At 40.4% G+C, this 27932-nt stretch overlaps 1 protein-coding gene across 4 annotated transcripts in view; it reads left to right on the top strand.

Moving 5' to 3' along the window:
* The window catches only part of QSER1 (glutamine and serine rich 1), a 75055-nt gene extending 47166 nt beyond the window's left edge, over positions 1-27889 (top strand). For 2 of the 4 annotated variants that reach the window (XM_038764893.1, XM_038764891.1), the window contains 9 exons: positions 3669-3991; positions 5167-5283; positions 8025-8158; positions 12536-12750; positions 14588-14725; positions 17248-17345; positions 20166-20318; positions 20628-20723; positions 23791-27889. In XM_038764893.1, the coding sequence (XP_038620821.1) occupies positions 3669-3991; positions 5167-5283; positions 8025-8158; positions 12536-12750; positions 14588-14725; positions 17248-17345; positions 20166-20318; positions 20628-20723; positions 23791-23931 (1415 nt within the window). In that variant the 3' untranslated portion in view covers positions 23932-27889. Of the gene's footprint in view, positions 1-3668; positions 3992-5166; positions 5284-8024; positions 8159-12535; positions 12751-13209; positions 13354-14587; positions 14726-17247; positions 17346-20165; positions 20319-20627; positions 20724-23790 lie in introns of those variants that run through there. The other 2 variants (XM_038764892.1, XM_038764894.1) reach the window with 2 other exon arrangements.
* The last annotated feature ends 43 nt before the right edge of the window (positions 27890-27932 follow it).

Genomic DNA, 27932 nt, shown 5'->3' on the forward strand with positions numbered 1-27932 from the left:
GTACAAATTTAGTACAGCCGTATAGAGTACTCTCCCTTGAGTACCAAACCTTTGTGATCTGTCCAAAATATTGCTGGTTTGTCAGTACCCCCAAGTCATTATTTGTAATTCCTAAAGTATCTTCAGAAGTGCATCGTGTAAAGTACACACTGAAAATATTTTGCATATATATGATACTTTTAGTGGGGTACTCATGGTGCCTAATTCTTCTCTCTGTTTCACTGACCTCTTGCTCACACCCTCCTTCCTTTCTGGAATGCCTTCCCCCTTCACATCCTACAGACCACAGCTCCTCCCCATTTTCAAAGCCCTTCTGAAACCACGTTTCCTTCAGGGGGTCTTCCTAATCTCCTCACTTTGTACCTGCCAACTGACATCACAGCACTTTTGTGCCACCCAAGTACTCATGACCCCTTCCCACTTGTATACTTCTTTATACTTTCTTATTTCCTCCTGTATCTAATTTACTTAGGTCTTCTTTCCCTGGCTAGCTTATAAATTCCTTGAGGGCAGGAATCAAATCTACTGATTTTCTTGTAGTCTCCCAAATAGTACAGTGCTCTGCGCATAGAAGGCACTTACTAAACAGTATTTATTGATTGGTATTGTAGAAGCGTCGGTGTGCTAGTTTATCCGAGTTTGCCACCTTGTCAGACCTTTGATTTGACTATTTTTGCGGGGAAGATTACGGGCTCTTCTAGAGATCTCAAACCTCCTTTCTCCAAAGAGGAGCGGAAGACCACCTGAACTCTACCAGAAAGATTGGTTTCTGTTCTTTAAATCAATCAATCGTTTAATTGTATTTGTTGAGTGTTTACTATGTGAAGAACACTGTACTAAGTGTTTGGGGGAGTACAGTATTGCAGAATTAGCAGGCACATTCCCTGCCCATATCAAGCTTACAGTAGAGGGAACGAAATTCCAGTTCTCCAGTCATTTGGTCCTCAGTGAAGGCAGAGTAGCTCATTACAGTCTTCCCATTTAATAGACTTTCATATTTCTACTGTCCAGTCACATCCCAGGCAAAATGATATGCCAGGTCCTTTAATCTTATATATCCACTGCTTCACTCATATAATCAATTTGAATGTTCTGAATTCTGTCTGTCCTTTTGAAGTACTCCATATTGGACAAGGTCTATGCCAAGGACAGATGGGGTTACAGCCTCACTGCCCTTGGATGTTTAGTTCTCAGTTTTTACATCCCGTCCTCACTTGTAAGATTAATATTACACTGCTGACTTCTGATTCATTATTTTACCATGAGTCCTAGATTTTTTTTCTGTGCCTTAGTGGAAAGAGCATGGGCTTGGCAGTCAGGGGTCGTGGGTTCTAATCCCAGATCCTCCACTTATTATTATCATTATTATATAGCTAGTCATTTCCCTTTTTTTAAAAAAAATTACGGCATCTGTTAAGTGCTTCCCTTATGTCAAACACTATACCAAGCGTTGGGGTGTATAAAAGGCAAAACAGAGGTCTTTCTTGTGTGAACCTCTCAGTCTAGGTAGGAGGGAGTAGGATTTCATCCCCGTTTTACAGACGAGGAAACCGGCCCAGAGAAATTAAGTGACCTGCCCAAGGTCACACAGCAGGCAAGTGGCAGAGCCAGCCTTAAAACTCAGGTCATCTGTCTTCCAGGCCCATGCTCCTTCCATTAGGCCAACCTGCTTTTTCTGTTACTTTTTGTTCCATGTGCGTGCTATTCTGTATTTGCCTTTAATGAATTTTTATCTAAGGAAGTGACGGTGGCTGTTGGGTGGGGTGGCCAGAAAGAGCTACCCTGGAAGTATTTGAAAGAAGAGAGACGTGGGAGATCATTGAGCAACCTGGCTTCCTGTCAGATCCCCTCAACCCACTCTCTCCTGCTCCTCTGAAGTTCTCCCAAACAGGCTCTTTCCTTGACTCCCCTTAGGGAAAACAGCTGGATTAATATTAACTGGTCAGAAATTAATCACGTAGGTCCAAGATTTTGTGATAAACCAATCGGCGTCCTTACTCCATTAATATGAATGAGTAGGTTTCCGAAAATTTCTTCATACCATTGAATTCCGCTTGACTTTCTAAGGCCTACCCCACGCACGGCGCAGTGGAAAGAGCACGGGCTTGGGGGTCAGAGGTCGTGGGTTCTAATGCCGCCTCTGCCACTTGTCTGCTGTGTGACCTTGGGCAAGTCACTTAAACTGCTCTGTGCCTGTTACCTCATCGCACAATGGGGATTAAGACTGTGAGCCCCAAGTGGGACAACCTGATTACCTTGTATCTACCCCAGTGCTTAGAACAGTGCCTGGCACATAGTAAGCGCTTAACAAATAACATTATTATTATTATTATTGTTATTATTACATAGCTCCCTAGATTAACAGCCTCAGTAAACACACTGAGCCACCCACAGAATCACCGTGTGCTTCTTTCCTATCCTGCATTACCTAGTCCCTATATCCCACGGCAGGAAAGTAGTGGTTCGTTAGCTGGTGTTTAGAGGACTAGCATGGCCTAGGGGGGAAAGCATGGGATTGGGAGTTACCAGGCTACGGTTCTACTATAGACACCACCACTTCCCTGCTGTGGGACATAGGGTGAGTCAGCTAACTGCTCTGGCCCTCAGTATCCTCATCTTGGGGGATAAATATCTCTTTTCCCTCCCACGTAGGCTGTTAGCCTTGGATGGTACGGGGACTGTATCTGATCTGATTATCTTGTCTCTACCCCAGTGTTTAGCACATAGTAAGCACTTAACAAATACCACTATTATTTTTATTATTATACATCCCTAACAAAAACTGGGCCAGAAGACCATGATTTTTCAGCTTAATGTTATGCAGGTACGTAATCACAATACTACACATCTACTGCATTAGTAGAAATGATATTTTCTACTAATATCAGTGAAGCAGCATGGCTCAGTGGAAAGAGCACAGGTTTTGGAGTCAGGTCATGGGTTCAAATCCTGGCTCCGCCAACTGTCAGCTGTGTAACTTTGGGCAAGTCACTTCACTTCTCTGTGCCTCAGTTACTCATCTGTAAAATGGGGATTAAAGCTTTGAGCCCCCTGTGGGACAACCTGTTCACCTTGTAACCTCCCCAGCGCTTAGAACAGTGCTTTGCACATAGTGCTTAACAAATACCATTATTTATTATTATTATATTTATTAAGCACTTTCTGTGTGCAAATCACTGTATAAAATTTTGATAAAGAATAGCCAGATGAGAATTAGGCAGAATTTCTGACCCTCAAAGGGGATCACAATTTAAGACTAAGGGTCTGGGGAGAAGAGAATGGTGACTATTGACAAGGCCACCCTATTATTGAAGGAAAGGGTTGATAGGGCTGACTGGATTTGTTCAGGAAGCTGTGTTGACCATTGTTCAGTGTCCTGTTTCATTATACCGTGTTTGCAAATTTATATATTCCATTGTAAGTAGTGTGATTGCATCCCAGGCCAAATTTGCAGGCTCCCCTTCCCGTTTTCATAGAGGGACTCCAAATCAGTCATCCCTGAACCCCCCAAAGTAATAGCTATTCCTGAATTCTTGACTGTGGTTTGGAATGTAGAGTGCTGACTGAGTTTTGTTTTGTTTTTTTCATTTGAAGTGAAGGATACTTTGTCCTGTTTGATAAATAAGTGATTTCAATCCTCTTACTGATGTGTTTGTGCTTTTATTTAGTTGCAGAAGCTGCCAAGGTGGTGGCTGCTAGCACAACTTCCATTCCACCTGCTACCACTGCTGCTTCCACCAACGCTGCGGTTAAGCAAGACTCTCTACACACTACTTCCCCTGCAATAAATGTTCAGGAAAAAATAAGCTCTCCAGAACCCTCAAAGCTAGCCAATCTTGATCGTGTTCCTTTAGACCAGTTAGCAAAGGCACAGGAAGCTGTTGCAATAGAAGGCTGTACAGACGAGGAGAATACAGACAGTGGAGGAGAAGGCATGTACAGAGAACGTGATGAATTTGTGGTGAAAATAGAAGATATAAATATCCTCAAGGTAATCTAGGCCTTTCTGGGTTATGAATTTCACTCAAACCAACACAGAAATTGAAGCGTGATCCAGACTCTGCAAGTAAGAGTCTTCCTCGGTGGGTTTGCTGTGATTGCCAGGAGAAGGGGGCATGCCAAAAATAACGTCGAAGTGACGGGTGTGTGGGGAGAAAGCAAGATCAAGCCCCTCTGCTCTTAAATGTGGGCTCCTGTTGTGTGTGGCAAATGCTTGTGGTACGTTGAAAGAATTATGGCTTTAGCTTGAGTCCATTACACTTTTCCGCTGACTCTAGTTGTAGTCCAGTGAGCCCAATTCTCCCCCTTGGTGGTAGATGACGTACTCTGGGAGGAACATAGGCCTTTTGGGTCACTAGGGACCATTTTATGCATTGTAGCCCATGTTGGGCGTATTCCGCTGCAGTCCATTAAACAGTTTTCTACTGCATCAAAAAGTTTATCCACCTCCCAAAGGGCTTAATTCTCAACTAGGGAGTCACTTCATGCAAAAAGAGAATTGGCCTCAAAAGCTTTCTATTTGAATCAGGTCTGTCATAAACACTTCGTAGACATTTGTTATGAAATAATGTATAATAAAAATATCAAGTAGCAATATCAATTTCACTATCAATATCAAAATTGATATTGGGGAAGCAGCGTGGCTCAGTGGAAAGAGCGCGGGCTTGGGAGTCAGAGGTCTTGGGTTTGAATCCTGGCTCCGCTGCTTGTCAGCTGTGTGACCTTGGGTAAGCCACTTAACTTCTCTCTGCCTCAGTTACCTCATCTGTGAAATGGGGATTAAGACTGTAAGCCCCAAGTGGGACAACCTGATCACCTTGTATCCCCCCAGCGCTTAGAACAGTGCTTTGCACATAGTAAGCGCTTAACAAATACTACCATTATGATTATTATTATTATTAAAATGTCAAGGTTTTTGGTGGGGGGGAGCTCTGGCAGACTCCAAGCTTCACTTTATTCTTGTCAGTTTTGACTTTTCATTTTCAAGCATATATAAAGCATTGATACCATCTTCACAAGTTAATGTAGGCTTTGTAGTCTCTGCTGAGCCAGAAAAATTTTGGAGGAAATATTTTCTTTCGCTTTTAAAAATTCTAATTAAAATAAAAACGATGAAAGTTACAAACAGTGGGCTTTTCTAAATTCAGCAAATTTGGTTCATTTCAGATGGCTCTACAAGCAGGAAAAGAACCGCCAGCAATCTGGAAAGTGCAAAAGGCTTTGCTACAAAAATTTGTCCCCGAAATTCGAGCTGGGCAAAGAGAATTTGCTGCTACTAATAGTGTAAGTAGAAGAAATGCCTGCCAACTCTGCTAGTTTCAAATAATCTTTATTCAAGTCGTTTAAAGTCAATTCGATTTTTTTAGCTTATATTTATATTAGAATTTCCCTGGAGTGATGTCCAAACACACTGCACACGATTTGAGGCTAGAAAACATGTTTTGCCTAGAATGATTTATTTCAAGTGGATGATTTTTGAGGGGTTGCGTTATCCAGATAATGAGATTTGTATGTATTTTTAAGCATTAATTCTGTGTGTAATTGGCCTTTAGAGTTGAGCAAAGGTTATGCTGCTCTGAGGACCCACTGCATATCGTGTCTTTGCTCTTTAATAGTAAATGAGAGGCTCTAATAAAACATCCTATCTCCTTGAGCTAATGTGAGAGGACAGTGGGATCAACCAATCAATCATTGCTGTTTATTTAGAGCTTATTATGTGCAGAACACTGTACTAAGCACTTGGGAGAGTCCAATACAAGAGTTGGTAGATACAGTCCCTGCCCATAATGAGTTTCCATGTCTCTGGGATCCCAGCAAGAGGAAGATTCTTTAGGGAAACCTCTGTTGCATCATTTGATTTCATTTCTGGGAGGGAGAGCTCCAAGCCTGGATGCGGCCACATCAAGGGTGAAAGGAAAAGAGAGGGAGGGAGGAGAAAGAAGGGATGTTGATAACTATTTCCACTCCATTGTGCTCTTAAATCAACCCATGGTAAAAAGAAGGCGGGCAGAGGTGATTTTCTTGCTTCTGCACCTGAGCAGGAAGGTGATGGCCCTAGCCCCTGTCCCCTGGAGTAAACCCTCTCCTTCATCCCCAGTCCCACCTACCTGTCCCTAGGTGTAACCCCTCTCCCTCATTATCCTCGGCCCCACCCAGCCGTCCCCAACTGTAACCCCTTTTCCGTATGATTATTTATTATTTATTTTATTTAATGGCATTTATTAAGCGCTTACTATGTGCAGAGCATATGATCCCTAGGAGTTACAGTGAAGCAGCTATTTGGTAGCTTTTCGCTTCCCTATTGTTGTCCCTCAAAGGCTTGCAGTAAGGCCAAGGGCCTTAGTCTAGTTATGACTGTAGAACACCACTGGCAGTACCATGTTAGGAAGATCCCTTGGGGTTCTTGCAAAGCATCCCAGAAAGCATCCTGGGACCTATTAAGGTCTGTGATTTGAGGCATTCCTGATTGGGAGGGAATGTGCCCTGGTGGTAAACCTGGGTCGTCTTTAGTGCTGCGGAAAAGCTGGTCCAAAGGTAAACTTCAAACCAGAAAAATCAATGTTTCCACAGGTCCCTTTGATACTTTTTTTAAGGGTAAATATTGATTCACCATTTCATGTATTACGATAAAACAGCATGATTTTTTCCCCCACTTACTGTGCATCACCACATGGATGTCAACACAATTCTGGGAATAGAATTGGGAAACAAATATGTTCGATATTTCTCCTCCACGACTGCAGTGGTGGCAGTAACTGTGACAAGGCTTTTTGGAGTATTAACTCAGAATCAAAATTCTCCCTTAAAATGAAGGTTTAAGGAATAAACAAATGGTGATCTGGCTCCCACCCCAACAAACTACTTTTCAATAAAAACCTCAGCCTCCTAAAGTAAACAATGAAAACACCCCGCCTTCAGCCTGGCCTTGAGGAAAGAGCACAGACTTGGGAGTCAGAGGACCTGGGTTCTAATCCCGGCTATGCCAGTTGCTTGCTGTGTGCCCTTGGGCAAGTCATTTAACTTCTGGGCCTCAGTGTCTTCACGTGTAAAGTGGGGATTCAAGTCCTGTTCTCCCTCCTATTTTCCCTATGCAGGACAGGGACTGTGTCTGACCTAAGTAACCCGTACCTACCCGAGCGCTTAGAACAGTGTTTGAAACATAGTAAGTGCTTAACAACTACCATGAAAAAAAAAACCACCACCTCAGGTTCCCCTCTGTATGCTCTTTGAAGCATAAATGCTGGTAACAGCAATAGAGACCTGTAGAACAGAGAGGGTGGGTGCGTCCCCGCTGAACTGAGGTGGTAGAGGGAAGTCCACCATTGGGTACTTGGATCTGTACCTTTGGACATTTGATATTTGCCCCACCCTCAACCCCAGGTATGTATCTTTAAATTATATATTATCAATCATTTATGTATATTAATGCTTGTCTCCCCCTCTAGGCTGTAAGCTCCCTGTGGGCTGGGAACATGCCTGCCAACTCTATTGTGTTGTGCTCTCCCAAGTGCTTAGTGCTTTGCGTTTTGTAAGCGCTCAGCAAATACTGTTGATTAATTGACATCATTAGCTTTGTCCCCTCATGGCATTTTGGGCTGTCTGCTCCTTCCCTGGCCATAACAGGAACAAGGCCTCTCGATTCCCCAACTCAGCTTCAAGAGTAGACATTCTACTACACTCCACTGGCTTTCTTTGTCTTCCTATCTGTAATTTATTTTAATGTCTGATTCCCTGCTCCCGGCAGATTGTGAAACCCTTAAGGGCAGGGATTGTGTCTGCTAATTCTGTTGTACTTTCCATAGGGCTTAGTACAATGCTCTGCATAGAGTAGGCACTCACTAAATGCCATTAATTGTCTGAATTTCTCCCGTGTGTGTGTTTGCGTGTGCGCAAGCACATGTGTTCATGGACACATTTGTACCCCTTTGCTGGCCATACACAAATGAAGTCATTTTATTTGAAGTAAACTATAATAAAATGTGAATACTCGCGACGTCTCATGGGGGTATGTTTTTTTTTTTCAGTACCTTGGATATTTTGGAGATGCAAAAAGTAAATACAAACGGGTGTATGTGAAGTTTATAGAAAACACAAACAAAAAGGAATATGTGAGAGTGTGTTCCAAAAAGCCAAGAAGTAAGCCTGTGCAGACAACAAGGTATTTATTTCCTTATTGTTCTTTTCTGTTTTTGTGGTTCCGGTTTGGAAAGGTGGTATGTCGTCTCTAACGGTTACGTGCAAATAGTTGTAACAATTTTAATTTTAAATTTCAGAAAAAATGTTCCTGGTTTCTACCTGAAGATGATTTATGTTTTTCACACAGCACTAAGCAACGTGTTAGCAAGAGGAACATCGTTCCATTTATTTGAATAACCAATTGAGTCTGTTCTCACCGGGGTCTGATTGCTACCTAATGGAAAGTTATATATACACACATAGGAGTGTTAATTCTTCCAGGTAACAAGAAGACCACTGAAACAGGACAGCTGAAGCTCCCAGATTAACAGTTCTAAGTACTTAAGGGAGTAGCTTAGACAGGGAAAGACGACGGTTTCCTGGGACAGTCATGTGGAACTTTTTAAACCGTGTACTGTAATGACAGCAAAGTTGACTGCCGGTCATTCTGACCACTGTCCTCTCAAACATGGTCTGGCTCTCAACCTTCCAGATGTTGCATTTCATATGTGAATCCAAGCTATTTAGCCACTTATTTCAGAAAGGGGAGTAATTACCATCAGTGTCCCCCATGCTAGGGGTCGGAGGAGGCGGAACAAAAAGGATAGGGTGCACTGATCCTGACTCAGTACGTTGCTTCCCCCACAAAAAAATCACCCCTGACTATACCTGTCAGTATTTATTGTGCACTTCTAGGCACAGCAGTAGATGCAGGAAATCATGCCAACAGCATCTCTTCGGGGTTGGGAGGGATAGTCAACGAAATATGGTGATTGCCAGGGAAGGCCTGCCTCCTAGCTCTGCCGACTCCAGTTCTGCAAATGACGTTCGCTGCCATTGTTGATTTGGGGATGGAGGTTGAGGTAAGAAAGCAGGATTGAAGAATAGGAAAATTGGAAGGTAGAGAATAGGAAGAAATTGACAGTGGTGGAGTAAAGAAGGAAACAAACAAGGAGGCCCCTGAGCCTGCATGCTCCTGTTCCAAACCCAAAATCACCACAAAACTTCTTACCTGAAAGGCACAGCTGTGGCTGAGGCCCTGGGCCCCACTGGAAAATGGAGAACTCTGAGGTGAGAGTGTAGCCTTGGTTTTTTTAATGTAAACTTTCAAAGGAGCAGGAAAGTGGAATCAGTGACTTCTGTTTTCTGCTTCCCCTGGCCAGGAGGAGCCAGGTTCACATTCAGGTGACAGAAACTGGGATGCTTATAGAAGGGAAAAGGTACTGAGAATGGAGGAAAGCAAGAAAGGGCAGAGGGAACTGAAGAGGAAGTGTAGGTAATGAAGAAGAGAAAGAAAATGGGAAGAAGGAAGTCAGGAGGAAGAAGAGGGAAAAGGAGAGGCCAAACAGAGTGAAGGGAAAGGAAAACAGAAATGAGGAGATATAAAGAAAGGAGGGGACGAAACCTAAGAGGAAGACCTGGGAAGAGGAGGGAGAATGGGAAAAACAGGTGAGGGAAGAAGGTCGGCAGTGGAGCAAGCCTAGGGGAGGGTTAGTAGGATGTCAGGAAACTGAGGGAGGAGATAAAGGAGAGCAGGATAATGGAAGCCAGAACAGATAGGGAAAGATTGATAGTAAGTAGGAAGAGAAAGATAAAACAAAGAAACAAGAGTGTATAACCTCTCTGACAGTACAGATGTTCCATTTGATAGAGGCATTAAGTGAATAAGTGATTTAGAATCAATTTTAAGCATTTAGGCTTTTTATTAGGCTGTACTCAGCTCCTCCTCAGTTCATTTTAAAGAGAAATGAACACTAATTCATGTAGTTGGCAAGGCTGAAGCCGCTAAGAAAAAAAATTACATTTTTTAATAATCCATTAATAAGCCGGGTGTTCCATGTGCTTAGGTTCCCCTCCCCAGCTGGAAATTAAGTCATTTTGAAAATACCATTAACTCCTTTAGAACTTTAGATTGACAGTCCCTCCAAAAACCAGTTTCTCTGTTGCTTAGTTCACACCTGGATTCATTTACTGTTAAACACCAAGGATTTGCTTGAGGACAGTTTAAAAAGTAAATTTAAAAAACCCACAAAGAAGTATGGTGCGTACTTCAGTGACAATGTGAGTGAAATGTGAACTCACCAGTGGGCACATGGGGTTTGAGTCATAAATCACATGTGCCATCCTGTATTTCAGGATTCTGTTCCCATAAAAGCTGCACTATATCAAATGAGCCCGTTAATTTATTCTTAAGCCTTATAGTATTAAAATTATTCATTCAGTCATATTTATTGAACGCTTACTGTGTGCAGAGCACTGTACTAATAAGTGTTGACTTTACATAAAGTTTCATAAATGCATGTGTGTAGGCACTAGGGAGTTTGGAGGGGATTAGAACACATTTCCTAAATTCCCACAGAAACAATAGCTAGAAAATACTGATATTGCCAGGAAAAAAAATCTACTTAGAATGTATCTGTGGCCTGTAGATATGGACTATGACCAGCCAATTAATCTATTCTCCTTCTACAGTGTATGGCAGCCCAAGGGTGCCATGATGGAGACATGGCTGGGACAACACATGTTCACATCACTGTAGGAATTCCCCTGGCAGTTTCCAGTGGATTTGTTGTGCCAACTCTAAAGTGGCACAGTGTCCTTCTCCCAGTTGAGGAGATGCTAAATGCTAATCTTCCCAATGCTAAAGGAAGATTTTTTTTTTTTTCAACCCTTGCGTGACACTGTCACACAGATTACCAGTTTAACTTAGTTTGGGAACCTCTATCCTTTAATTATCTCCTAGCAACCTCAAAACTTAATGTAGCTTCAATAATAGTAATATTAATAATGGTATTTGTTAAGTGCTTACTGTGTGCCAAGCACCTGTGCCCAGTTTGCAGTCAGGGCTTAGTTTAGGCACTGGGAGAGTCTGGTGAAGTATATTTCCCACTAAAAAGGGAATAATGGGTTAGATCGTCTTGGTAAGTGAGGCTACTGTAACTATTCACGCTCAGGGGCATGAGAGATAGCATGAATAAGAGGATATGCATGATAATGACAAATCCTCACTTGTCAATATAGGTGAAACCTCAGTATAACAAGTGATCATAAAATTATCCAACCTGTTCATCCAGATTTCTCCAGGAATAGAGCATATCGAGCAAAGTATTCAGCACCAGTACAAAAATAGTGATAGTACTACTGATGTACTGTGTGCCAAGCAATGTTCTAAGCACTAGGGTAGATACAAAATAATCAAGTTGGACACAGTTCCTGTCCCACGTGGGGCTCACGGTCTTAATCCCATTTTACAGATTAGGTAATTGAGGTACAGAGCAGTGAAGTGACTTGCCCAAGGTCACACAGCCGACAAGTGGCAGGCCCAGGTTTAGAATATATGTCCTCTGGCTCCCAAGCCCATGCTCTTGCTACTAAGCCATGGATATCTCTTCTGGCCTCCATGGGAGAAAAAGGAAGCCTGAGTGGTTTGTGGGAAGTTAAACCATCATTTGTTTTCTCTCCCCTTCTTTCTTCAGTAGTTTAATGCATTGGCAGTTTTTTTTTGTTTTGTTTTTCCTGTAGTGGATCAATCATCCAGCTCCTGCTGGGTCAGTGGGCTTGGGTCCTAATCTCAGCTCCCTGTGTCTGCTGGGTGACCTTGGGCAAGTCACTTCACTTCTCTGTGCCTTTTTCCTCATTTATGAAATGAAGATTGAGTGTGTGCCTCCTGTTGGACATGGACTGTGTCCAACTTGATTAGCTTGAATCTATCCTAGTGCTTAGTACAGTGCCTACCACTTTGTAAGAACTTAACAAATGCCACTTAAAAAATGTATAGGTGGGAGAGGTAATTGGAAGGAATTTCTTAAGATGTCTTTAGAAAATTGGCTACCCTCTCAAATGGGTTATCTTCCCCTTGTTTTAACAGTTGTGTTATTTAATAAGGGCCTTCTATGTGCCAGGTACATAGTATAGTTTCAGCAAGAGCCGCTGAAACTATCTCCCTTTATGTAGCATTGTCAAAATATAGGACCATTTTTTCCGGGCCTTACTTGTGTGTCAGGATTTCACTGGTGCCTCAACTTTCTTTCCCACCAAGCCTTTACCAGCATTGCTGCCAGAAGCAAAACCATCTCATTTCCTTCCTTTCCTGCTTTTTGGAATGTTCTAATGAGCCTAGAGGCAGAAGGTAAGAAGACAGAAGATCATACCAGAGGGTCTGGCAGTGTTAAAGGGTAGCGCAGAGTCCTGTAACAACAGATCCTCGGAGCTTTGTGGCTGGTTCTAAGGAAGTGATTGAATCAGTCCTGCCGAGTGTCCTGAGGTGCCTTTCAATTTATGTGAATCCCAGTTTCTGCTTTGGTTCAGTTATACCAATCACCAGTGCGTTAACTAAATTTCCATGTTTGTACCATCACAGAACTGTTCATTCCAAGCCAAGCAGTAGCAATAAGGCTCCTGATCCTCCAACACCAAAAACCACAACAACAAAAGTCTCTTCTGTGAAACCCAAAGTTAAACAGCCAAAGACAAAGGCTGAACCACCACCAAAGAAACGGAAAAAATGGAAAGAAGAATTTTCCTCTTCCCAATCCGATTCATCTCCCGAGGTCCATTCTAGTAGTAGTGATGATGGTGAGTATTATGGGCCATTGGTCAGGAGAAAGGAAGTGAAGCTAATAAAATGCTACTGAAAGTATCCTTTTAAATCATTATTTCAGAATCTAAAGCCGTTTTTTTTCAGGAAATTATCCATATCAATGGCATAGAAGGTAATTACCTAAGTATATTAGACCAAAACAATTCCTTCTAGATTGTACCAGTGACCTACATCGTACTGAAGTGTCCTTGGAGTAACAGTGGAGTGCCCTCCTTGAAACGCATTTCTAAAATTCACAACTTTTACCTCCAGTTACTCTCTCATCCTTGTTTAGAGTCAAGCAAGCTGAACCGTTTGCAAGAACAGTACTCATTTTTAAGATATAAGTAAGGAACATATTTCTATTAAACATATAAGGAACAGTATTCTTCTAGATACTGTACTTGGCCTCTATAAAACTGTCCACAAATAAAATTCTTCTTATGTTTTGTCAGCCTGGTGATGTGGAAACATCTAATATAGATAGCTTTTACTTCCGAGGAAATATAAACAAAGCTCCAGGGGATGAAATTGGGATTATTTAAAAGCCTGCATAGGGATTCCGATCAGCGCTGCTGGAGCTGCTTGTGATCATTGCACAAGAAGCAGAACTCCTAGGTATATACCAAATGACCAGTGGGGCTGAGGGTTTCAGCACCTATAGAGCAATCTTGCCTAATGCTACTTATAAACTTGGGAATATGTAGTTTAGTTTTTTTTAAAAAAAGAAAGTGTAGCTGAATTCCTTTCATTATAGTAGCCCGATTAACCACTAGGAGTCACCATCAGTTAACACAAAGTGACTAGGCCTTTAGATATGTTAAATATGAAAATGAATAAGGCTGACGGTAATGACATCCATTCAGAGAGGATGGGAAAAGGTCAAGATTGCTATAAAACCCTAATTTTTAAAAGCAGTGCCTTCAATTTCAAACGAAGTTGCCGGGGATATCCAAGAAGAGTTGCCGGAGATATCCAAGAAGAGTAATGAGCATACATTTCCCCTTGTATTTAAATTTCCAGGCTTCATTAACATTACCTAGTAGTACTCACAGAGCAGTATAGTAGATTTTTATCCTAATTACAGAATTAAAGACAGAAGAGAGTCAGGAACAGGGAGATAGGAACTCGGAAGGCATTTCCTTAGTTATACATTCCTTATTGTAGCCTGACCTGTTGATACCTGAAGTGAGTAATGCATGTAACAACAGGTAAAAGTGTTTAAAGGAGTTTGTGATTATCTTTTAATCTGTTGTATTTAATGATCTCTCCAAGAGACATGCACTAAATTGCTTGTAATTCAGAAGGAAGCATCTTTTGCAGTTTACAGTTTTTCTTTACATTCATCACTTCTGTATCCTTTTTTCACTCCAAAACATTTAGCACACCGGATTCTGAGAAAAATATCTCCTTACTTCCCTTAAAAACTGTGGTAGAGCAAAAAAATTCCTTCAAAATGAAGTAAAATGTTTCATTTCAGCTGAGTGTGCACAATTTAAATGTAGTGAGGATTGAGTAGTCACCTAGTTGATTTGTTCCATATAGACCACCCAAATGTATCATTCAGGCCCCAAAGTGAACTTTTTTTTACCCAATTTATTTAGTTGGAGTTGATCCCTCCACTTCAATTGTTGTGCTGACCCAGCTGTTATCTCACAGCTCAGAACACGTTAGTTGACTCTTTGCTTATAAAATAGGAATCATTTCAAAGAAATGTTTTAGATGTCTAAGTGCTGAGTTGAGTAAAACCTCTTCTGAAATCTGTGTTTATTTTTTTTTAACTACTTGTTTCTGGAATGAAGGCAAATTTGGTATTTTCCATATTTTTCCCAGAATTTGATCCTCCAGCTCCTTTTGTCACACGTTTTTTGAACACAAGAGCTATGAAGGAGACTTTTAAGAGCTATATGGAATTGCTTGTTAGCATTGCCTTAGATCCTGATACAATGCAAGCCTTGGAAAAGAGCAATGGTACAGTATGTTAACACTGCTTTCTTTGTAACACTTGAGGATTTCTGCTTGATCATTTGGAAGTATTTGTAATTCAGTATTATGTACTATTTTAAAGTACAGTACTTTCAATATAAACCCACTTGTCAATTCCCAAACTTAGCTGTACAAAACAGATTTTAGTTTTATTCTTCTCTAATGTTCTCAAATATTTACTATTGCAAAAATTCAGAAATGGTCACTTTTAAATATAGTATTGAAACTGTGATAATTTGGGTAATCACAAAAATTCAGGGGCTTATGATCATTGAAATAGCTATAGACCTCCACCAATAATGAGTTCAGGCATGAATTAAGACTCAAATTGCCTAAATGATTTATTCTGAAGGGAACTAAAATGTTTTTATAGTTTTAAAGCAGGATTAGTCTAGTGGGATATTGGGTGGGGGAAAAAGCTGAACCATTTGCCAGTTAATTGCCTTTTGTTCTGTTTAATACGTTTACTTTTAAAAATGTTTGTTTAAATTATGATTTCAAAGAGCATATTGAGATGACTTCTGAAAACTGACAATTAAGGAAAAAGCCGAGAGACTAGTTGAGTAGGACTGTGAGACCGGAATGGTTTCTCATCAGAATGGTACTTTTTCCCCATTCTCCCTCCTTCCTGGATGGCTTTTGTTCTTCCTCCCTCTTCTGTTTACAAAGAAGTCATGTTTTGTAAATATTAAGACCCACAACCTAAGAGGTGAAGGAAGCTACCCTCAGGATGGAAGTTTGGTCTTTTAGGAGGCCTGCAAACATTCCAGGTTCCTGTAGTAATACAATGAAATAGTTGTTTTTGTGCCATAGCAGGAAGCACTCAGTACAGAGCATAGCACCCGTGGGCACCCAATAAATACCATTACCGTCACCAAGTCTGTTGGCCATTTCCCGGATACTATTAGAAAGCTCTCAACCACACGCTTGTCCACCGCAATCTAGCAGCCTATAGATGTCCAGATCCTCCACAGGTATCAATTAGGTTACTGGGCTTCCCAGACTATATTTTTACAATCCTGATTCAGTTTATGGGGACTTGGTGACCACTTGAGCTTTGGAACAGAAAGCCTCATCCCACAAGGGATCTGTTCCAGCCTGCAGCTTTTTTGGTGGAACTTTTTGGGACCAGGTGATACTCTCCAGTCCAGAGAACCATTTGGATGGAGGAAGTTTAGGAGTGGATAGGGAGGGCAGTGCCTAGATGTTTAAAGCTATCTTGATTGTATAGAAAAAAGCTAGCTTTCAGGCATAGGCTGAGGAAGGATGGAAATAATTTGCAGAAGCAAGTAGCATGGACAAGTTGTCTTCCCTTTGGTCACTTGACGGCTGCTGAAAAACTGCCAGAGAAGAAATATTGAGGATTTAGGGAAGTGGTTAAGGAAAATTAACATTCTGTGGATCTAGATATTGGCGTAAAACAGTTTGCTTCTAAAAGGTATAGATGATTTTAATTTACTTACTAATCATTACAATATTATTCTTTATTGAAATTGTATGCTACGGGTAAGATATTAAGAAAATATTGACATCCAAAAAATCTTAAATGAACTGGAACTTCCTTGTGGGTTGGGATCATGGCTTCTACGTTTATTGTACTCTCCCAAACACTTAATCATCTGCGCACAGTTAACACAATAGCTATTATAGATGGATCAGTTCCAGGGGTTTCAATTAGAACTGTAAAGTATTAGAGTTGACACAGTAAAATAATTCTTCCTAAATATATGCCAGGAGTGTAGGTGAATCACCTCTGGAGTTGCACTGATTGGTTGAAACCAACCACTTGGGTACGTACCACAGAGAGGAACAACCTCCTTGGGGGATTCTGCTGGTGCAAGAAACTTTTGCTGAACATTTAATTGCCCTATCCCTGACCAGCTGTTACATGGCATCACTGGGGGAATGGGTCTCTTATGCCTTTGGGTAGTTTTGGAGTTGCCTAGTTGGTTCAAAAAGGGGATGATTCATATACGAAGACCCAAAGTTAGTTATTGGATGAAACAGAGATGTTATAAAGTGCCCCGACTCTGGTCTTGGATGTCAAAAAAGGGCCGTTTGACTAGGCACTCTTTACAGCCAAAGTCAGGTAGAATATAGGGCCAGAAGGACCATTGTCTGGCCCAGTATAGCACTGTTGGTGGTCTTAATGTTGAGGCTGGTTCCCAAACTGGAGGACCTCCAAGGTTGTTCTTCTGCCCCCTGGGACTCCTGCTTGGATTTCCCTTCTCTTCAGATTCCTCAGTCTTTTTGTTAGAATTGAACGTAATAATCAATCAATGGTATTTATTGAGTGCTTACTGTATGCAGAGCACTGTACTAAGCACTTGGGAGAGTACAATACAACAGAGTTGATAGCGTTTTTCCCTGCCCACAACGAGCTTACAGTCTAGAGGGATGCTCAAAAGGGAAGCCCTTCTTTTTTTTCTAAAAGCATTGGCTAGGGAAAAATAAGTTCTTGAATTCCTATGTTCTTTTCAGTAGAGCAAATTTTTGTATTGTTTCAGATGAACTACTTTTGCCTCACATGAAAAAAATTGATGGCATGCTGAATGACAACAGGAAAAGGCTTCTTTCTAAGTTACATTTGGATCAATCATTAAAGGTATTTTTTTTGAACCTTGCTTGTTATTCATCATCAGAAGCCCTATATCTTGCCTACACTAAGAATTCAATTTCTATATCATTAGGTATCTTCTGTTGGTGTTGGTTATTCTTAGGATAAAAGAAGCTTTTTGTTTTCATATAGCACTGTTTGTCCTTAAGCTTTCACATTCACCTAGCTTTCTTTTTGTGCATTTTGTCTAAATTTCCCAACTCTCCCCGTTTATTAGTGTTTTTAAATCAAATTCATATCACCTTGAATGCTCATGAAACTCCTTCCTGGAATCTTTTGCCTCACTTGGAGTGCAACAATTCAGTTTCCATCAGGTAGGCTTAAGCTTTTTAGCATCATGTAGTTTGTAAAGATTCCCATTGTTTGACTGTCTTTTTTTTTTAGTCAAGCTATTTTCCAGCCAAGGAAAATGGATTCTGGCATGACAGGCGATATTTACAATTATAGTGATAGAACTGCTTTCCTACTTTCCAAATTGTAAGTTAGCTTTGGTGTCTGATTTAACCAAAAGCACAGTACAAAAACTCACTAGTCTTAAGTCTAGTAATTTATATGTCATACTAAGACCATGTCTGCAGTTTAAGAAGATCTAAAATGATCAAGTCCTAGAGTAACAGTTTGAATATATACACTCATGATTTTAATTAATTTCTAAAGTAAAATCGCTGTCATTTCTCTCATGCCTCCCTGACTACGAAGAGTGGGGTTCGAAAAGTCCTCTATAGTTTGAGCCTGAAGGGAGCTTCTCCATGACTAAAATCTCCAGAGAAAGTGAATCCACCAGGCAGTAGCTGATTCTTGCAAATGATTGCTATATTCTGTGTGGTATAGACAGTACTTTCATTGGGACAGGCAGTCAACCTACTTGCCAGTGATTGGGAGTAACCATCCGACTTCTCTCTTCTCTCACTTATTTTGGCTGTTAATTGTATTTATTAAGCCCTCACTTTTTGCCAGGCACTGTTCTAAGGGATGGGGTAGTTACAAAGTAATTAGATTGGACACAGTGCATGTCCCATATGGGGCTCACAGTCTTAATTTCCATTTTACAGATGAGATAACTAACTGAGGCCCAGAGAGGTTAAGTGACTCGCCCATGATCACAGAGCAGACAAGTAGCGGGTCCAAGATTAGAAGCCAGGTCCTCTGACTCTCCCATGCTCTACCTACAAAGCCTAAGCCATCAGTGAATTTGCATATTGCACTTCTGCTAGCACTTTAACATAGAGGCACTGGTTCAGGGAAAGATAAGCCTATTGAATCAGTAAATACATTGTATTTGAAAGTCTTTAATTTTCATACTGTTTACCCACATGCAGATTTCTCACATAACATAAAATGACACAGCACTGATTTTAAATCATAATCAGTGTTGCATATTTGCCTAAAAGCAAGAAAATAAATTGAAGTAAATCAGCAATCATTACCTCAGCTGTTTAGTCTACATATGATTAGGCCCATAATTTTAACACATTTTATACAAGGTTAAAAAGCTAAGGGAAATACTGATTTGACTTTTTACGGTAATATCAGTAAATCGGCTTACCTAATATTGTAGGTGAAACTGATGAAATGTAGATATTTTAACCCCTCTTTCCCCCAAGTTGTTTTCTCCATCGATGTTCAAAGGTCCCTGGAAGTGGTGATGATTGGTTCCTTTTTTTCTGGATTCTGTGTGATTCAGTGTCCTGGGTTTATTGGAGAGGTTGATGCCCTTTTGTCTCCTAGCTCTTTTATTTAATATCTTCAAGTTTAGGAGGAGCAACCAACCTTAGTTCTACTCTCATTTTCAGTTGAAAGAATTAAGTCTGTCAGAGATGAGTATTGAAGAAATAAAAAGCATCCAAACATGAAAAATTAAGTTCCATAGGGAAAGCAGGAACACATACTTGGAAGAAAAGAAATTGGAATTGATGCCAGCAAATTCTAGTTGCTGGCTCAGCCAGTCAACTGTAGCCACTGACCAAAACATCCCAAATAATCTCATTGTTTCATGCAGATGAAACTTTTATTGTTTCTTCCTTCAGTCCTTTCTAAAAGGAAAGAAAGTTATCTGTTATAAAAATGTCAATTATGCACATTCTATTTTAGGGCCACTGTACCAGGTGCTTGGGAATACTGCAAGACTCTGGAAAAGAGTGTCCTTGAATTGTGAAACTGTTTATTTAAAATTACAGTCTATCAATTTCCATTACAAAAGACACATTTTCTCATTTAGAACATTTTAACTCTTTGTCCTCACAATAGTGAGAACTTGGTTTTTCTGAACTTCTTGGTCTGTTGGTTTTGTTGTATAGGGGAAGGTTTTTAAATAAAGATAAAGCAGCAGGTAATTTTATGTAAGAAAATCTTTCTGAATTATGAAGAGACATGTCAAAAAGTGTGAGCATTATAAAATTGATACTTTTTTTAAAAGTGAGATTTAAATAGGCAGAAGTAGCAACTGAAAGTTTGATTTGAACCACTTATTTTGCCAGTTAAACAACCCATTCTTTTTTAGCTCTCCAAGTTTTCTAGCTCTCCAAATTTCTATCAAGATATATATTATATACCTCAGTGACCTCATATGTAAAATGGGGATTAAAATTGTGAGCCCCATAAGGGACAAGGGACTGCGTCCAACCTAATTACCTTGTATCTACCCCAGCGCTTAGTACAGTGCCTGACACACAGTAAGCACTTAACAAATACCACTATTATTGTAAATTGGAAACTACATAGTTTTGAAAGTAGCTATATAATTTGCTTAAAAAATAATGGTAAGTTTAATTCTGATACAGTTCATTTATTTTTCCTTCCTGCTTTAAGACTGCTTTGGAAAGTTTTCCTGAACTGACAGTAATTACCCGTGAATCTAAAGCAAAGAATGGGGGATCTGCAATTCCTAAAATCAAAGTGAATGGCAAAACTTATAACAAAAAAACCTTGAGGACTTCAAAAGCAACTACTAAATCAGCACAGGTAAGTATACAAAGGCTAATCAAACTGCTTTCACATATTGTTTTTTAATCTTAAATCAGAAAATCAGGACTTCTATTATGATGAAGTTGAAGGAATCAACCCTGAAATCTCTCATTCACTTTCTGTACTACAACGTGCTTCACAACGAAGTTTGCATGATCACGTTTTTACTTCTTCATCTTTATGCCAGATGTAAATATGCATTTGAAGAAACCCTCAAGGAGGGATTACTATTAAAGTTAAGATTCATCCAAATTGATCATACTTTTTCATTATTTTGAATAAAAGTACTTTTTTTCTCATCTGTAGGAGTTTGCCGTAGATCCAGAAAAAATACAGATGTATTCATTATATCATTCACTCCATCATTACAAGTACCACATTTATCTGATCTGTAAAGAGGAGGTGAGTATGTGTGCTTAAAATGCCTTACATTGTATATTTGTTTTTAAAAAAGTGACACAGCCCAAGGAATTTGCCCTCTTCTCCGATAAAATGATACTCCTAGTTGCATTTCTTTCAAATTCATTTTTGCAAAAAAAAAGAAAAAAACAAATCAGACACCTTTTTGCTTTCAGCAATCACTGCCACTCTTTCTGCATATAAACTATCAATTTGGGATAAAGAATGAAATATTTCTATGTGCAACACTATCTTTTTGTTTAGCATCCTATAGTTCTGTTTGACCTCAATGAAGTTGAACTGCTGCGGACAATCTCAGATTATTAATGTTGATATTACATTCCAAGCACTTTGTACAGTGCTCTGCAGACAGTACATGCTCAATAAATACCATGGATTGATAGTCCATCCAGTTGAATCTTTGAAAAATCTTTTCTACCCATTTTTTGTACAATGGCTCTTCTTCAGTTCATTCTCATTCCAAGTTATTCATTCATTCAATCATATTTTTTGAGCTCTTACTGTGTACTAAGCACCTGGGAGAGTATAATGTAAGAACAAAGACACATTCCCTGCTCACAACAAGCTCACAGTCTAGGGGGGAGGCAGACATTAACATAAATAAATTACAGGTATATACATACATATGTGCTGTGGGGATGGGAGGGAGGATGAATGAAGGGAGTGGGAGAAGAGGAGAGGAGGCCTTAGTCAGGGAAGGCTTCTTGGAGTAGATGGGCCTTCCTTAAGGCTTTGAAGAGGGAGAGAGCAATTATATGTCTGATATGAGGAGGGAGGATGTTCCAGGCCAGAGGTAGGATGTGGGCGAGAGGTTGGTGACGAGATAGTTGAGATCGAGATACAGTGAGAAGGTTAGCAGTAGAGGAACAAAGTGTATGGGCTGAGTTGTAGCAGGAGAAGAGCGAAGTGAGGTAGGAGGGGGCAAAGTGATTAAGTGGTTTGAAGCTAATAGTGAGGAGTTTTTGTTTGATGCGGAGGTGGATGGGCAACCACTGGAGTTTCTTGAGTGGGAAGACACATCCTGAATGTTTCTGTAGAAAAATGATGTGGTCAGCAGAATGGAGCATGGACTGGAGTGGGGAGAGACAGGAGGCAGGGAGGTCAGCAAGGAGGCTGACAATCAATCGTATTTATTGAGGGCTTACTGTGTGCAGAGCACTGTACTAAGTGCTTGGGAAATACAAGTTGGCAACATATAGAGACAGTCCCTACCCAACAGTGGGCTCACAGTCTAAAAGGGGGAGACAGAGAACAAAACCAAACATACTAACAAAATAAAATAAATAGAATAGATATGCACAAATAAAATAGAGTAATAAATATGTACAAACATATATACATATATACAGGTTCTGTGGGGAAGGGAAGGAGGTAAGACGAGGGGATGGAGAAGGGGACGAAGGGGAGAGGAAGGAAGGGGCTCAGTCTGGGAAGGCCTCCTGGAGGAGGTGAGCTCTCAGCAGGGCCTTGAAGGGAGGAAGAGAGCGAGCTTGGCGGATGGGCAGAGGGAGGGCATTCCAGGCCCGGGGGATGACGTGGGCCGGGGGTCGATGGCGGGACAGGCGAGAGCGAGGTACGGTGAGGAGATTAGCGGCGGAGGAGTGGAGGGTGAAGGGTGGGCTGGAGAAGGAGAGAAGGGAGGTGAGGTAGGAGGGGGCAAGGTGATGGAGAGCCTTGAAGCCGAGGGTGAGGAATTTCTGCCTGATGCGCAGATTGATTGGTAGCCACTGGAGATTTTTGAGGAGGGCAGTAACATGCCCAGAGCCTTTCTGGACAAAGACAATCCAGGCAGCAGCATGAAGTATGGATTGAAGTGGGGAGAGAGACGAGGATGGGAGATCAGAGAGAAGGCTGATGCAGTAGTCCAGACGGGATAGGATGAGAGCTTGAACGAGCAGGGTAGCGGTTTGGATGGAGAGGAATGGGCGGATCTTGACAATGTTGCGGAGCTGAGACCGGCAGGGTGACGGCTTGGATGTGAGGGTGAATGAGAAAGTTGGCAACATATGCCAACATATACCCCAGCGCTTAGTATGGTGTTTGGCAAATAAATTCACAGTTTTTATCTATTCAGGATGTGGAGTAGAAGTAATTGTTGTCTATGTGCAGTTCAGACTCGGGTCAGATCAAATTGTCTTTTGTGGAACTGTGGATGTGGTACTAAAATGACTCTGGAGTTTTGGACATAATAATAGATGGTATTTAAGCGCTTACTATGTGCCAAACCCTGTTCTAAGTGCTGAATAATAATAATGGTATTTAAGTGCTTACTACGTGCCAAGCACTGTTCTAAGCACTGGGGTTGCTGCAAGGTTATCATGGTAGATACAAGGTTATCATGTTGTCCCACGTGGGGCTTACAGTCTTAATCCCCATTTTATAGATGAGGTAACAGAGGCACCGAGAAGTTAAGTGACTTACCCAAAGTCACACAAGCTGACAAGTGGCGGAACAGGGATTAGAACCCACGACCTCTGATTCCTAAGCCATGCTGCTTCTCTCAGATGAGAATGAAAGTGAGGAGCAGCATGGCCTAGTGGAAAGAGAATCAGAGGACCGGGGAATCAGAGGACCGGGGTCTAATCCTATCTGCCACCTGCCTTCTGGTTGACCTTGGGCAAGTCGTATAGCTTCTCTAGGCCTCAGTGTTGCTCGATAAATTCTGTTAATGAACGGGTTTGGTAGAAATTTGCAAAAAATTCAGGTGTAGCCATTAATAAAGCACCATCTTCTACGTAATTTTGTCCAATTCTGCCACTTTTCCTGATTGGCACGGAAATATGTCTTGTTTTTCTGGTGTGGAGTCTTGGTGTAGAATCCTAAAAAAGATAAATGGCAGTTCTGTGCTGGCATGGCCTCTCTGCTGATAGGATTCCACTTTTTTCACTGCTGGGAGGAAGCATAGAAGTTTCCATGTGAAAGCAAGCATGTCCTGTAATGATGGGTGAACACACCTTAAACGTAGCAAAATATGCCCTTGAGATTGTAAAGATTAACCACATATTAAAGCCCTTAGTATCTTCTAATATGTGCTTTTAAATCTTTGTAGATTTCTTCTGTGCAGAAAAAAAATGAAGATCTAGGACAGGAAGAGATTGTACAGCTCTGTATGAAAAACATAAAATGGGTGGAAGACCTTTTTGAAAAGTTTGGTGAACTATTAAATCATGTGCAACAAAAGTGCTCATGAAAACATTTTCCCCAGTGATTTTTTTTCTACAGCACTCATGTGATAAAGAAAACAAAATAGAGAGAAGGACCCCAATTCCAGAGGAAGCCAGACCAACATCTTGTTTGCTCTAGATGAGCTTCTCTTGCGGAAGTTGTGCTGTGACCTGTGCTATGGGAGAGTGATCCTGCCAAGGAACTTTGTCCTTTGCAGATGGACTTGTTACCACATTTTTAATCCGAGGAATGATTTTTCTATTTTGTAAACTGTTGAGTAACTTAGTTATTTTCAGAAATGGTTTTTGACAAATGATACAGCATGCACTAAGTATAATTTTCTTTATTACTATAGAGATAACACTTAAATACCTTGATTTTTTTTTTTCTGCCTCTGGCTAAACACCAGAAAGAATAACGAGGGTAGAGGTAAGCAGATATTTGCATTTATGTCTGGCCATCAAATCAAGAGTATTGTACATTTTGTAAACAGAGCTGGTGTGCCGTCACATTCTGTAAAAGAATATTGCCATCTTAAAATTCAGAAATTTACATTCTGCTTTATGGACTCCTTTTACTATTAACATGTTCAGGAAACTGGATGTGGAATTGGTGCAATCCTATGACTGCTTTTTGTGTCAAATTATATTGTAATGAGAAAAACAATGACCTATTTTCCCTGTTTTGAAAAAAGTATTTTCCTTTATACTGTGTTTTTTCTTTGGAAAAAAATTCACTTGTACATTTTATCTTGCTAATAGTTGTATTTTTCACAGAGAAAATATTGTGGTTAAAATTATGTTTCATGTATCTTTGTAATACACTTTTCATCGTTTTCAGTCAACCCTTTTCATTTCTATGTTGATTTCCCATATATCTTGAGATAACCATTTGTCTATACAGGTTTGCGTCAGTGTTAACCAGTATACGCATTCAGTACTAGATTAGTTTTGCTTAATAGGTGTAGTTGTGTTAGACACTGCAGTTATTTTCTGATACACGAAAATAAATTTCTTACTAAACTAGCACTTGATTAACTGATTTGTTAAAAGGGGAAGTAACTACAGTTTTACTTTCTGGATAACAAAGCTTGACGATTGAGTAGCTTGTGTGCAGTGTTGAACACAGCTTACATTAACTCTTAGAACTGGAAGTGGTGGATGACTTCTCTCCTTTGGTGCCTTGCCAACCTTGATCCATGCTTTCGGTGCTTTCCTTTGTTTCCTAACAGCTGGCAGTCCAAGTCGTTCTGCTCAGACGGTGAATGTACTAGGTTCTACCCAATAGTGTGTTTTATTTACATTTGCCAACAAGATGCCTTATTTGTTTGGGGAAAAAAAGACTTTCTAGAGTCCTTCAAAAATACCCTTTTTTAGGATCTCAATGGAATTGTCAACTGTCATGCTTTTGTTTGTCATTTTAACCACCATTCAGTGCCTTAATTCTAGTCAAGAAAGCAGTGTTAATGCTCAATGCCCAAATAAGACATGCTTGTGTGGATATTGCCAATGTCTTCATTTTGAGTTAATGGCCTAATTTGTTATGTAAAGCTTCATTAAGCGTGGTGAAGAGGTGAATAAGGTAATGAATAATCATATCGAGTGGAAAACATTGAGGGAAAACATTCAACCCTGTGTACCCAGTGCTTAGGACAGTGCTTGACACATAGTAAGTGGTTAACGGATGCCATTAAGAAAAAAATATTTGGGTCTGAGTGGAGGTAGTAAACTTGTTTCTGATGGTTATCTTGTCAAAAGCAATAATTCTTTAATGCTTGTACACATTATTAGGCACAAGATACTTAACCGTGGAAGTTTTATAGCCAGGTAATGTTCCCCCCTTTTAAGCTTCTTAATACTTGCTCAGGTAGCTTCCTACCCTGAGGATAGTACACTGTGTAATTGCCAGACTTGACGTTCATGGGAGCTCAGATGTGAGAGGGACGGATGGGCGAAGGCGGGAGCGTCGTCAGAGGAATTTACAGGAAGGGGAGGAGGAAGGTCCAAGGCAGCCGTGGTCAGTCCTGGACCCCCTCAACCCCATGAACGGGAGGGTGGAGAAAGGAAGGCTGTGGAACTTGTAGATTGAGAAGCTGGCAGGCACTTATGACAGGATGGGTAGGGAACGCGTCTTCCAATTCTTTTATATTATACGCTCCCAGGTGCTCAGTACAGTGCTCTGCACGCAGTAAGGGCTCAATAAATACGACTGATTGTTCGACAGCAGCCGGGGCAAAGATAGCACCCAGGTAATCCACCCCTCCCAGTCAGAATATCCATCACTAACCAACTGCCCATTTGTTCTCTCTCTAGCCTTCCTAGCCTTGGTCTTGCCTGCTTTGGATGGAACTAATTTTTATCACTCTCAGTTTGGAAGGGTGAGAATTATGTTGTAGAAACACAAAACTCTATAGTAAGTTAACCCATTCACCCACCATAAACCTTTCAATTAAAAAAAAACAAACCCTGTTTGCCTTTAAGAAGAAACATTAGTTACCTTGGTTACAGTGAAATAGCTACCAAACTACTAGCCATAATTTCATCCTTACTGTTCAGTTGGCAAAAAAAGTCGATCTTTTTTTAGTTTAAATGAATGAACTGTGTTTTCCTGCAGAAAAACTAACCTACTTTTTCATTTTAGCTCTATAAATTGAACTTTTGGCCATATGAAAAGCCTTCAGGCTCTTTAACGGTTGACTCCACTCTCCAAATGTAAACGAACACTGGGGACCGGCATTATAATGCTATCATTAATTGCCTCTGTCACAAGAAAAATCAAAGTTTTCAGCTCTTAGAGGAAAGGAGGGAGTTTTTGATGGCTGTAAAGATATTCTTTCATTGCAGTTACTCAGAGACATTGCTAAGATCCAAAGGCATTCAACTGTATTAGCTCCTTGGACTCTGAAATTGTGTCTCCTGCATCCGTTGTACTCTCTCAAGCGTTTGGTACAGTGGTCTGCACACAGTAGGTATTCGGAAAATACAGTTGATTGATTAGTCCAATAGAATGGTGGCCATAAAGTGGGATTGCTGAAGGTGAAGGGTGTTAAAGAAAGCCACATGTCACTCCACAGGACAAAATTTTTGTGACACACACAGCTCAAGAAAAACTGCAAAAAAAAAAAAAAAATCTTTTTTTCCCCTATTTCAGATAGCTGGTTGGAGAAGAACTTTTTTAAAAAAATATTTCTCACTACAGCCCAGTCTCCTTTTTCTTGATCCTGCAGTGAAGTGTTAACCCCCTACAGTAAACTAATCTGACGCCAATAAGAATTCACCATTATTTTTTCATTGCAAGATCAAGTAGGAAGCCCTAGGAAGAAGGAAAGCCTTTTTTAAATATTTCAATGTTAGCAATATTTTTTAAAACTTTTTAAATCAAAGAGTGAAAACCCAAGGACTCATGTTTTAAGATTGCTTTCCAAGTTTGCCTCGACGTGAAAAGCTTTCTCCGTGAAATATGCATTTTTCTGAAAAAGCTACATTCCAATCTGCAACTTCCAAGATCTGCCAGGACAGCATCAGGGTTGAAGCCGTAGGTACCCTGAAAACTGCATTAAATGGTCAGAGTTCTAGAAATTGTATGTATTTGAATGTTTAGAATGACATCTTCCTTCTGTTTTCCAAGAAGTGCTTTTCAGCGAAAATATTTCAAATAGAATTGACACAACCCAGGATTATTGCTTCCAATGGTGTTGATGGCACTTGACACTTAGCCGCACAACAACGCACCTAGCTGTGCACTATTGCACAACGTACACCGTGTTGTATCATTGTTAACTAATGCATGTTTCTGCATATCACCTTTATACGTGATGACAATAATTGAAAATAAAGATACTAGACACCTTATGCATTTTTAGGCCAGAATTTCAAGAGGTCCATAATACAATGTACGGAAATGTGAAAGGACAGTTTTGTATAATATTCATTTGATGTTACTAACTAAATCCATTAAAAAAGAAAACACTTTTTAAACAAAAACTCAGTTTGGGTTTTTTTTTATTTTTTTTTACAGAACAAAAAT

Source organism: Tachyglossus aculeatus, chromosome 22 (genome assembly GCF_015852505.1).
Source record: "Tachyglossus aculeatus isolate mTacAcu1 chromosome 22, mTacAcu1.pri, whole genome shotgun sequence".
NCBI lineage: Eukaryota > Metazoa > Chordata > Mammalia > Monotremata > Tachyglossidae > Tachyglossus > Tachyglossus aculeatus.